The following is a 13173-nucleotide window of genomic DNA, read 5'->3' as shown; positions in this document are numbered from 1 at the left end:
TGGTATTCATCAGGCCCTCTTGCATGAGGCACCAATGAATGTCCCCATTACAGTGACGCCAAACCAGTCCACCTAAAGACATGGCCCACTGTCAGGACGGATTCCATATTGTTCCTCCTGAACCATGTAAGAGAGACAGGAAGCAGAAACTGTAGCCTCTGGTTTTGAAGTCATACACTTTGTTCACCATCCGTCGCTACCTCCCTATAAGACTGACATTGTGACTACTTCTGCCTTTGCTTCTGACAGAGGACATTATTATTGGCACAACTGCTAAAGGTTGATTGTTAGGTCATTCATCAAGTATTTGAACACATTACTGGGTTTTTTTCTGCAGAGGACATTACAGCAAAATTAGAATGCTGCAAGCAATGAGATATTTACATAGAGGCTTAACAGCATATATCAAGTATATTTCCTATTCTAACCAGTAAATAAAACATGTGTGTGATGGGTGGTTCAACTGAAATAAGACATTGGGAACACGTATGGTAACATAGGGATATATTCTTGCAGGTTACAAACAAACAAAAAAAACATTTTATGACTACAAATTTAACATTAAAAAACAAGTAAGGGGGAACTAAGCGATAACAAGCCTATGACCCAAGACCATTTATTATAGTATAAAAAACAATATATCTTTTTTTGTAGTAAAAAATAAACACATCTTTCATGTTAAATCCTCCACTTTCAAGGGGTGAAACATTCTCAGAGGTGTCAAGCACTGTTAAAAACACAACAGAGAAGGCTTCCAGGAAAGGGTAACAAGAGTTCATCTTTGGACTGCAGTTCTGCCTGATGACCTCCAGCTGCTCTCAGAGCTCAACAGAACAGGACAGCAGAGTCTGTTGAGAATACACGTAGGTATAGGCAAAAGGACAGGACAAATTGAATGTGATCGACGCTGTGAAAAAATGTACATTATGTGATCTCTTACTGTATTTCTCTTTAAATGCATGTTATTGTAAAGAGTAACGCTGAACACATTGAAAGTGGAATGCTATGAAATTGTTAATGGAAAAATCTGCCCAACAAAGTGAAAGGTCATCTGACTCTGCCTCTTCCTGCTATTTTGTTGACAGTTCTGTGAACTCTGCCCACCTGATTTGCATATTTCCATTTGATTACAATGCAGACAAAATCAAGATGACAAGAATTCATATTAATACCAATACACACCAAAAGGCCTGTGATCTGTGACTGTCCCCCCTTGGTGCCCCCATGTTCGAAGAAAAAGAAACACGCAGCAAAAGTGCCCTCTTGGATGGCCTTATGGTGGATAAAATACGATAAAGTGCCCTTAACAGTGACCCAATGTGCAAGAAAAATTGAGGGTGCCCTTCCAGTGGAGAAAACATGAAGAAAAACCCTCTAGGGTGCCCTTCCAGTGGAGAAAACATGATGAAAAAACCCTCTAGGGTGCCCTTCTAGTGGAGAAAACATGATGAAAAACCCTATATGGTGCCCTTCTAGTGGAGAAAACATGAAAAAAAACCTCTAGGGTGCCCTTCCAGTGGAGAAAACATGATGAAAAAACCCTCTAGGGTGCCCTTCTAGTGGAGAAAACATGATGAAAAACCCTATATGGTGCCCTTCTAGTGGAGAAAACATGAAAAAAAAAAACTCTAGGGTGCCCTTCTATTGGAGAAAACATGATGAAATCCCTCTAGGGTGCCCTTCTAATGGAGAAAACATGATGGAAAATTCCTCTAGGGTGCCCTTCTAGTGGAGAAAACATGATGGAAAAACCCTCTATGGTGCCCTTCTAGTGGAGAACACATGATGAAAAACCCTCTTTGGTGCCCTTCTAGTGGAGAAAACATGAAGAAAAACCCTCTATGGTGCCCTTGTAGTGGAGAAAACATGAAGAAAAACCCTCTATGGTGCCCTTCTAGTGGAGAAAACATGATGAAATACCCTCTATGGTGCCCTTCTAGTGATGAAAACATGAAGAAAAACCCTCTATGGTGCCCTTCTAGTGGAGAAAACAGGATGAAAACCCTATATGGTGCCCTTCTAGTGGAGAAAACATGATGAAAAACCCTCTATGGTGCCCTTCTAGTGGAGAACACATGATGAAAATCCCTCTATGGTGCCCTTCTAGTGGAGAAAACATGATGAAAACCCTCTATGGTGCCCTTCTAGTGATGACAACATGAATAAAAACCCTCTATGGTGCCCTTCTAGTGGAGAAAACAGGATGAAAACCCTCTATGGTGCCCTTCTAGTGGAGAAAACATGATGAAAATCCCTCTATGGTGCCATTCTAGTGGAGAAAACATGAAGAAAAACCCTCTATGGTGCCCTGCTAGTGGAGAAAACATGATTAAAAACCCTCTAGGGTGCCCTTCTAGTGGAGAAAACATGAAGAAAAACCCTCTAGGGTGCCCTTCTAGTGAAAAATGGAAGGACGCCCTTCCAGTAGAGAAAACAAGATGAAGTGTCCTCTATGGTGCCCTTCTAATGGAGAAAATGTGTGTGTGTCCTCTAGGACAGGGGTTCCCAAACTTTTGGTTTATGGCTGCGAGTTTTACTCGGCCAGGAGTTCTTCAGAGTTTGCAACTGTGCTTTTGTCGGCTGGGCTGTTTTTCTTTCCTCAGGTCTTTTCCTTTTCAATAATGCTTGCTTTAAACACTTTTTTTGAATATGTGTAGGGGGACATAATTCAAAATGAAAAAGGAGTGTTTAGTCTCTCTGATGCGGTAGTTATGCTTTAATACTTTTATTGGAAAGTAGTCTATTATGATTATTATGTTGACTGCCCTGCCTGAGTATGTTATAAGCAGTCAAGAGAACCGTTTCTGTTTGTACCTCTGGTGCTGGTGTCAGCGACGGTGGTCGATTCTGAATCCTCCTCAGCAGCATACTCTGCCTGACAGTCCCAGTCCACAGGGCCTGTACTCTCTGTCATCAGGCTCATATACATCTGGATGACACCTCTGGCCTTTTCCAAAGCCTCCTTAGGAGAGCTTTCTACCATGCTTATGAACCGCACCGGGCTGTCCTGCAACACAGAATAAACATGACAGGAAACAATAAAGATAATCAAGAGCAAACTCTTAGATAAGATCTGAATTTTTCTAGTTTTATCTATAGTCAGTTGTTTTGGCATGAAGGGCCTTTGTTTGCACGAAATGTAAACAGTTCTACATTGACACTTACAGAAGTAAAAAGGAACCCCAATGAACCAGATCATCAGTCGGCCATCACCGCAGAAATGCCTACCCAGCAGTCCGCCTGTCCAGCCGCCAGTAAAGATGCGTCTGGCCTCCAGCTGTTTGTCTACCCAGCACAGGCCGGCCACCTGTCCAGAGCCCTGCCCCGACCTATAGCCAGATGTTTAGATAGCTTTGGGCCACCATTCAGAGTCCAGAGTCTCCAGGCCATTTTCCAGAGCAGTCCTGCCTACATTGCTGCCCTCCTGAGCCGCTCCATCTGTCTGCCTTGCTTTCCTCCTGAGAATTCTGCCCATCTGCCCTGCCTTCTTGTCATCCACCTATGAGTTCATGTCTCTATCTTCAGGTCAATTGGCAAACTTCGTCGAACAGCCTCTTCTTGCTCTCCAGTTCTGTGGTTCCCCACCTGACCCCTGCCTGGGTCCCCTGCTCCTCCGTTGTCCTGTCCCCAGGCTGTCAGACTGTGGTTTGCTGCTCCACTGTTCTTCGGTCCCCTGGCCGCCCGCCTGAGTTTTCCTGCTCCACCACTGTCGAGTATTCTACCCTGCTAATCTCCATTGTCCAGGCCATCCATCTCTTTGGTTTTTCCCTGTCCACCAGATGCCCTCGGACTTTCCCAACTGTCCTGGTCACATTCTCAAATCGTCGATGTAATCAGTCCTTCAGTGATATAACAAGCTCACCGGCCCTTTGCCAGTTTTTGATTGGTTGGTGTTTCTGTGGCGTCACTGGAGACTCACTACGTCAGTGCACAGAGTTTAGCGGCACTTCTAATCATAAAAGTTTCTAAACTAAAAAATGTCACCATTCATAGCAACTAGAAATTAGCCACCAACACCGAGGGACTGCCCTGACTCCTCACCAGATCAGCAAACTTTCTGTTGCTGCTGTTACACAGTTTAGATCCCGCTGTGACTCCCAGCACTGGGGTTTGCGCTGGCTGCCACAGCTCCACTAGGATGTCCATCTCCCGGAGCTGCGCGCATTCTCCTCCTGGTAAAGTAGTATCTGGTGGCGTAAAAATCGATGGTGCAACCGTATCCCAGAAGCTGTCAGGGGCCAAAAAAATCACTTTCCTACACCGTGTCCACACTGAATCCATTATATGCACTTCTGTTACGTCATGTAAACAAACCACGTAGGCTACCTATCAGCTGTGAGCCCGAGATCACACTGGAGAAGTAACCACATATCTTCCTTCATTTGTTCTTTTTAAGCAGAAATCAAATGTTTAATATTGTGATATTTACTGGAAATGACATACAATATAGCCACCAGGAGTAGATAACTTTCAGCTCTCTGGTGATCTCCCTCCAGCCAGCTGCCACCTTATTCAAGTTGTTGTAGTGAAATGAGGAGGTACCCTTTCATTTCAACTTTACCAATTAGCCGCTCCTGGTCCATTGAGGCGATTTCAAGGTGAGCACCAGGAATAAATAGAAACAGTTCAAAAATGGCGTGCTATGTGGCTTTTCTCTATGTTATTATTGAGTGGGATCAGGGATTTAAATCTGTAGCACTGTAATTGTTACGTCTCATATGTTGGAAATTGTGCACCTACTGTAATCTGTGTCTGTGAGAACATCTGGCGGCTGAGTCCAGGGCAGGCTGTTAAATTAACATCATTACATCTGGCGCTCCAGCTGCTGTCCGTGGTGCTGATCTAAGGCTGGTTCACAGGATGGGAATTGCATTGTGAGCCTCTCCATGATGGCATAGCAATTGTCTGCTTTGCAATTGTCTGGAGTGGTTGTGTGTGTATATGTGTGCGTCTGTGTTTAGGGCAAGGGCCCAAGAAAAAAATTTGCAGCGGGGTCAGTCAGGATTATATTACGCTGCTGAATGGGAAGGATGTTTTTTCTGCCACTTTCGCTTTAATCCAATAAACAAACTATCAAAACTTAAACTTAAATACAATATGCATACAGGTACAAATATGAAATTAAACTGCTGCATTTAACCCATACTAAGTATTTAGGAGCAGTGGGCTGCTGTAAAGCGCCTGGGGAGCAACTTGGGATTCAATGTCTCGCTCAAGGACACTTCAAAATGCAGACTGTAGGCACCGGGGATCGAATCGCCAACACTAAAACCTCAAAAGTCCCCAAAACGCACATGGAACCTGTACCCCCAACGTGATTGACAAGCCCTCGGGGAAGCTCTACTTCTCCGTCCTTTCGTGTTGGACTGAGGGCAGAATGGACGCTACAATGTCTCACTATCGCAAGTGGCATTACAAAACAGGACTAGTTGGTTAGCTAGCTGGTTAGCATGCTCATTTCAGTAGATATCTCTGCAACACGATACATAGACATCTTTGACTTAATGTCAATACTGTAACCTCTTCACATTCTGTTGATAATGTTTCATACAAAAACTCTGGCCAAATCTTACATATTGCACCTTAAAGTGAAATAAAATACATTTAATTTTGTAACATATTTTTTCTGGACAGGAGCAATGTTTCATCTGAAGTATAATGTAAACATGGCAATTTTTTTCAAAATAACTTATATCATATAAAAACAAAAAAAATCATATAATCTGCAGTTCAGTGTTTGTTAAACCAGATGAGAGTTGCTCACCTGTGTGGTGTGACACCAGCACAACAGTTTATTGGGGGATGGATTCCCTTTGCTGACTTGTTTTCCTATACAGCAAGTCTGGCTTTGTTGAATTTTTATTACCAGGTATCAGGTAAATCCAGGGCGATAGGCTACTGATAATATTACCAGTATTATCAGTAGCCTATCGCCTGTTTAGTGGCTACAGTTTATTGAAAATGTTGGGAAAAGAGGCCAAAAAGATCATACTGATATAATAATTACTACTACTACTACTAATGATAATAATAATAATCATGACAGACATAATAATAAAAATAATTGAGAATTAAGTGCTCACCTCAAACTCTTCATTGACTTCAGGTATGCATCCTTGAGAATAGAGATTGTAGATAACCTTTTCCAAGATGTTGACATATCTTCTGTTATCTGAATTCCTGGCATAATGGAAATGCATGCTCAGAAGCTCCAGGATTTGTGGGAAGGCTGCTTTGATGTAACAGACTTTACTCTGTAACACATAAAGTACAAAAGGATCATCAGAAAGATTTCTGCGCCAGTATGAAAGTTCCATGAGGTCATTTTAAATGAGATGTAAATCAATCAATCATCATGTTGAAAGGACAACCTGTGGAGGAATTGCACCAATAAAAAATAAATAATATGAGATGAAATAATGAAAAAAGGGAAAGAGAACATTAAATAAAAGTCATTTTTATCAATGCAATTATTTGTGTTTTAATTTAGTTGTATTATTTCTTCGGTTTTCTCTTTTTTCTCTTATTTGATTTAAATTAAATTTTGTAATTTGCAGTTGTCTGGAGTGGTTGTGTGTGTACATGTGTGCATTTGTGTTCAGGGCGAGGGCCCAAGAATTTTTTTTGCAGCGGGGCCAATCAGGATTATAATACGCTGCTGGTTAGGAAGGATGTTTTTTCTGCCACTTTGGATTTAATCCAATAAACAAACTATCAAAACTTAAACTTAAATACAATCAGCATATACATACAGGTACAAACATGAAATTAAACCTCTGCTTTAACCTAAGTTACCTAACTAAGTATTCAGGAGCAGTGGGCTGCTGTAAAGAGCCTGGGGAGCAACTTGGGAGTCAGTGTCTCGCTCAAGGACACTTCGAAATGCAGACTGTGTATTTTTGTGTTGATTGCATGTGTCCTTTAAAAACAGCTCATTGCTGTCATATGTGCTCTGATGATGGTTTCATGTCAGCAGTCTATTAGTTGCTGTATAAATCTTACCTGCTTCTATTTAGTCTGAAGATCAGCCTCCTTCTTTGATGTTCTGTCTTAAAATTCTACTCTTTGATGATGAATTGGGGAAATATTATTCATATTTGTCAAAATAGTCAACAGAATATATTCTCTACGTTTCAGCCACTTGCTACATTATAATATAACAAATCACTCCGGGTTTCCTGGAAATCCCAAATGGAAATTCTTCCTTAGAAGTTCTACTGAAGTTGAATGAATGAGCCAAGACTAGACTACATTTAAGCCTTCCCAAGTCCAGCTTCACCTGAACTCTGAATGAATTTCTGGCTCACTGTAGTGTGTGTTCCCATTAATGATTAGCCCTTTCCTCATTCTCTGTGTCACTTGTCTGGCACCCACCAGCAGCCCAGCTCTTCTCCTCCACCATGATGACTCTCAGTATCCCTCCTGCACAGTCTCTGCCAGAATCTGCTCCAGTCTTGGACCACAAATGCTGTGGAGTCTGCGCCAAAACTTCTTCCAGTCCAAATAATAATACTCTCATTCACGGATGATAAGACTTAATTATTCAGATATTGATATCACTGTTTATGCTCCATTTGCGCTGGACTTTGATTAAGTGGGAGATTAAAAATGTGGCATTAGATATATATAGAGTCTCATTAATTTATTGACCAACTCCCAAGGATTGTCTCGGGTTTCCAGTGGGGAACTTGGATAGTTGTTCATTAATGTGCAACTAATACTCTCAAATCAAAAACAGATAGTTTTGATGCATTTTTACACATAACACAAGTGGCAGCTCCAAATGGGATTAAAAACACAGATGACCGCTTTGATTATTACAATTACATGATGACCACAGGTAAATGTATTCCAGTGTGATTTTGATTATGCAACACATTTCTGAATGTATTTGCCCCATATCCATATCCACTCACCAAATCCAGATGTTCTATGAATGGATAGATTATAATACAGCCATGATCCAACTGATTGTCAATCTGTGGAGTAAACATCACACAGTTAATTCACCAAGATATTTGATATTTAAAACTGTCAGTTCATTAGGTAATGAGTAATATATATGTATATGTAATCTGGCTTCATTTTCTACCTATAGGTACTGTCCGAGGCACTCCATACAATACATATCATGCTGACACAGGCATCATGATTTCCTCTGGCCTCCCTATTTGGAGTCGTATGACAGGGCGTGTTGTTTGGGTGAACTCTCACCAGGCGATTAAGGTTCAGAAGATGATCCTGGGTTATCGAATGTCGGCATGGACCGGGGACGCCACCCAACGCCAGGCACAAGCACAGGAGTAACAACAAGCACAGATGCTGAGCCTGGAGAAATGGGATGCAGAGTTTTCAAGAAACCTACAAATGACTCAGAATAAGAGGTTGAAAAAAAAACAAAATTGAGTCTACAGCCAAGACCTGTAGTAGTGCTTTGAACTAAATGCAAATAGCAAATTGAATCCCAACCATGTTGTTTTTTTCCTGAAGCTAAGCAAGAGTTTCTGTTTAATTCACAACATTAAGCACGTGTTTACTGTGACCGAAAAGTGACACCGAAGGGTCTGACAATCTGTCACTATGCTTCTCCTGGGTCAGATAATCAACAGTTACAATATTAGTTCCCACTGTTACGCTGACGACACACAACTTTATGTCCCGCTGACTGGTAGCAACACAGACAAACTCTCTGATATAATGGACTGTCTCTCAGATATAAAAGGCTGGATGTCACAAAACTTCCTTCAGCTCAACGACTCTAAATCTGAAGTCCTTCTATTTGGCCCCCCAAACCGTATAAATGAGTTAGCAAAGAATCATTTAGTAAGTTGGCAACCTGTCATCTAACATCATGCAGTCCGCCCGCAACCTGGTTGCTTAGATGCACAGATTACCAAAGTAATTCAATCATGCTTTCTCCAGCTAAGGAACATCTCTAAAGTCAAACATTTAATTTCCCAAACGGCCCTAGTAAAAGTCATCCATGAATTCAACGCATCCCGATTGGACTACTGTAATTCCCTTTATTCTGAGCTCAGTCAAAAAGCCATATCCCATCTCCAACTTGTTCAGAATGCAGCAGCCAGACTATTAACAAACTCTAAGAGACGAGACCATATCACACCCATCCTTGCAACACTTCACTTGCTCCCAGTAAGGTATCGAATTGATTTTAAAATTTTACTAATTACTTTTAAAGCCCTACACAGCCTTGCCCCTGACTACATTTTAGAGTTACTCGAGCCCTACGAGCCCAGCCGCTGCCTGCGCTCCTCAGGTAGGACCCACCTCACTGTCACCACAGCCCGTCTTATTACAAAGGGAGACCAGACGTTCTCTGTTACAGCCCCTACAGCTGTGGAACTCCCTTCCGGAGGAACTCAGGCTAGTAAACTCTGTTTCTTCTTTTAAATCATGCCTCAAAACCTACCTTTACAGGATGGCCTTTTTATAGCAATCCCTTGTTTTAAATTTCATTATTGTTGACTTTTTGTACACACTGTTTTATTAAGTCTTGTGTTCAACATTTTACATTGGCCTATGTTTTTATGTTTTTATTCTGTATTGTTTTTATCTTGATGGTTGCACTATTTTAACTTATGTAAAGCACTTTGTAACTATGTTTGGAAAGGTGCTATACAAATAAAGTTTATTATTATTATTATTATTATTACTATGTGATGAGTCGGGATGAGAAAGTGTCGTTGCGGCCGACCGGCAGCAATTTGAAGTGGAATGATGCCCATCCACAGCAGACAGCCCAAAACAGTCGTCAAACACGCAACGTCTGGTGGCTGAGGATCATGGGTAATGTAGTTTTCCGCAATCCAAAAACAGACTAAAAAAAAACTTTATTTCTCGGAATCTAATGAGAATTAATTAATTAATACTGATGACCTCAACATTAACCCATCGTATTGTTGCGTTATCAAGGACACTTTTGTGACACGATGCAAAGACAATGATTCAAATGACATGCAAGCTATACGTGGGTTAGCAGTTTCCATAGCAACCAACAGTATAAAATATTGCATTCCCAAGATATTCTGGCGAGACCTGAATATTCTTTGTAATGACGAACAAATTAAAGAACATATACATTCACTGAACGAAGATTATGAAAATAAAATGCACATTTCTTGCTAGAAATGTTATCAAAACACATTTTATTGCCTTAATTAATCTTAAAATATTGCATTTTCTCCTGACTATAAAATGAATACCATGTTGTTGTTTTTTCCCCCAAAACAATGTAGGCATCTCACTATTTTAGAGCCGTTATAATAAACTGATAAGTTTTGTGCTGTGAACCAATGTAGCTATATGACACATTTTGATGTGAGACTGGGTTGCAACATCAGCTGGTCACATCTATCCAATAGCACTGTGACACACCTACATTGTTAGCCTATCATCCTGCTGCTGTCTCTTTTTAAATAAGATTCTCCCTCTGCCTTTAGTTTCGTTCATGCTGCTGTTACACACGCCACTCCAACTCACCATCACTGCCCAGTCTTTACAGATACATCAGATTCATCAGCTTCATCAGCCTCATCAGCCTACCAGTCTCAGCAGAATCATCACCACCACCGATGTCTGGACTCCATGGGGGATTTATCTTGCAGCTGCTCAGGGCAGACGCCCCTACATTACAAATCTCCCCTTTAGAGTCTATACGCACCAAAGACAATACTACTATCATCACATATCATCAGTTACAGTTATCTGTACCGGTTATCCACCAGTTTGTTCAAATTTCACCAAATTTGCTGTAGAGCACATTTAGATCTAGACAAGTTAAATCTTCAATTTGGATTAAAAATACATAAAAATGAGAATTTTGTAACATTACTTAATGTTAATTATTTACCTCACACATGGTAGATTACTTGTAAAAATGTCCACTTGACACTTTTAAATTGTAATATTTTGACAAATGTATTCATTTATGTATGATGAATGAACACTGTTATATAAATATTTCAACTCTATTGTTAGAATATTGTTTCTTTGGTCCGGTTTAAAACAAACAATAAAAATGTACCGACAAAGTAATTACACCATCTTTCTCTGGATGAAAGCTAACACTAATGCATGCATGAAAAGTTCTTGGAGACATCCCATTCTCCCACCAAACCCTCCACCCACCATCCAGTCACACACATACACCGTATGAGTCATAGTACGTCATAAAATTGATCACAGAAGCAGGAATCTGGCAAAAACACTGCACCGAAACCACAGGGAGGAATAAAAAGTCGGATGGGAACTATAAGTCAAACTGGGCTAAACGGATTGAAGTAAAAGGATCTGCTGAAGGAGTGAAGTCAAAACCTGTTCTTCTCAGTTGTCCTGATGATTACCAAGTGAACAGTATGTTCAATCCCAGGCAGAGAATTGTCTTAGACATTCCTGACTCCCCAGTTCTGGCATCAGACAACAATTCACATTCCTCCTCACCAAAATTTTCTGAGGGTTGTTCCCTCTGCTGTTCATGTTCACTGCTCCGTTTGTCACGATGAACCATGGATCACTCTCTCTACCTCAAGTTCATTTCAATTTCACACGTGGATCAGATGGGAAAAAAAAAATCAAATTTTATAGGGCTATTTTTTTGTTTTGCACTTAAAAATATTCCCGAACAAACACAGTATGAGCTGTAAAAACAAACAAGGATGTGTGTGATCCAGCTCTTACCTTGGCTATAAGTTCTAGCTTGTGTGTGTTCATCTGGCTGAGCTGGGAGAGCAGAGAAGAACAAAGTCCAGTGTCAGCGTCATTGGCCCAGAGGTGGACTTTGACAAAGTGAAGTCTGTAGGATCCCACTCCAGATGCTTGGCAGAGCTTGAGACTGAAGACACAATGAAACTGTATACAGCTGTGTGTGACTTGAAAGGGCTGTCGCTCAGCTCTGCTGCTTATAGCCCTCTCCATCCATCTACAGAGACAGCAGGAGAGGAGGGAGGGTAAGGGAGAACATATGACCGCCTCCTTGCTGGTCCTTCCTCTTGACCACCTCCTCCTGCTATAGCTCACTAAAGGACACAACTGAACTTTGAAGCAGCTAAGCTGCAAAACATGTTATAAGAAGCCCTGGTAGAGCTGGATTCCATTGCTATTACTAAGAATGACTGTGTAGAGACCAGTCAAATCAGAACTGATACTAGAGCCATTTTTTAGATTTGTACCTCTTTTATCATCCAAGTTGCCCACTGGTGGATGAAAGAAAAAAAATGACAATTTTGTTTTTATTTCTGTTAAAGCTGTAGGTTCTACCTGGGAATACAGTGACATCACCACAACAGATGTGGTGTGACACGTGAGTAGTCAGACAATCAGACAGGTTTGAAACAAGTCAATAGTCGATGCAGATTATCTTTATTTGGGGATAAATTTGACAGTGAGCACACCTGAAATGTTGCAAATAACCTCTCAATGAAAAGGAAAACTGTGAGTGCACACCTACGCCAAGTATGGTACGTCAAAGTTGAACCAAAAAGTAGTGTTTGTTTTCTCTTCCAAATGCATTTGATTAACCTGTTGGCTGTTGCAACCTGTCTAATTGTCTGACTGCTTGTGTGACTGTAGATTCAGCGTTTTTTTCACATTAAACTCTGTGAAATTACAGTTGAGTTTGACCAAAGCACACTTGGTGATTGGAGTGTTTGACAATGCTCCGCTACGTACAGCTATTATTATCTTTTTTCTGTTGGGTAAATAAGGACATAAGACATCAATGATGATCAAAGAGGAGGAGTGTTTTTATTTATTGTGAAGGGTTTTGGAGCATTTTGGACCAGATTTTTCTGAAAAGCTCCAAAATACACGACTTAGCAATTAACAGAGTAAATGTGTAACAAAATACGGATATCTGACATCAGCCGAAGACCGCTGTTCAGTATACTTAAATCCACATTCAGTGGATATGGTGTTGTCAAAGCACAGTTCTAATCCTCACACAACCAACTAATCATACAACCATCTTGATGATGTAAATGCTCACAAGTCGTGAACATGGGAATCTTTCCCATCTATACCATCCATTCCATATAACATGAATACGTGCACATCAGAGTTTTTGAGTGTGCAAGGGGGGGACATTGAAACTGGGTCAAATAGCACTTCCTGTTTGCATCACCCACCCACCAACCCGTCATCCGCAGAGCAAAAACT

General features: G+C 40.9%; 1 protein-coding gene across 3 annotated transcripts; it reads right to left on the bottom strand.

Annotated features, from left to right (window-relative positions):
- Positions 1-231: 231 nt before the first annotated feature.
- csf1a (colony stimulating factor 1a (macrophage)) lies at positions 232-11930 on the bottom strand. 3 transcript variants are annotated; one of them, XM_037782382.1, is made up of 7 exons: positions 11461-11643; positions 10501-10671; positions 8215-8328; positions 7917-7979; positions 6084-6254; positions 2815-3007; positions 232-848 (listed from the first exon to the last, which is right to left on the bottom strand). In XM_037782382.1, exons 2-7 carry the CDS (start codon positions 10501-10503, stop codon positions 826-828), a joined length of 567 nt encoding a protein of 188 aa, XP_037638310.1. In that variant the 5' UTR covers positions 10504-10671; positions 11461-11643; the 3' UTR covers positions 232-825. The 3 variants fall into 3 exon arrangements, with proteins under 3 accessions (XP_037638310.1, XP_037638220.1, XP_037638138.1); XM_037782292.1 differs by lacking the exons at positions 10501-10671; positions 11461-11643 and adding an exon at positions 11698-11930; XM_037782210.1 differs by lacking the exon at positions 10501-10671 and having other exon boundaries at positions 11461-11647.
- Between the last annotated feature and the right edge of the window lie 1243 nt (positions 11931-13173).

The sequence above is a fragment of the Sebastes umbrosus genome, chromosome 1 (assembly GCF_015220745.1).
Source record: "Sebastes umbrosus isolate fSebUmb1 chromosome 1, fSebUmb1.pri, whole genome shotgun sequence".
Taxonomy (NCBI): domain Eukaryota; kingdom Metazoa; phylum Chordata; class Actinopteri; order Perciformes; family Sebastidae; genus Sebastes; species Sebastes umbrosus.
This window is presented reverse-complemented; position numbering and strand designations above follow the sequence as displayed.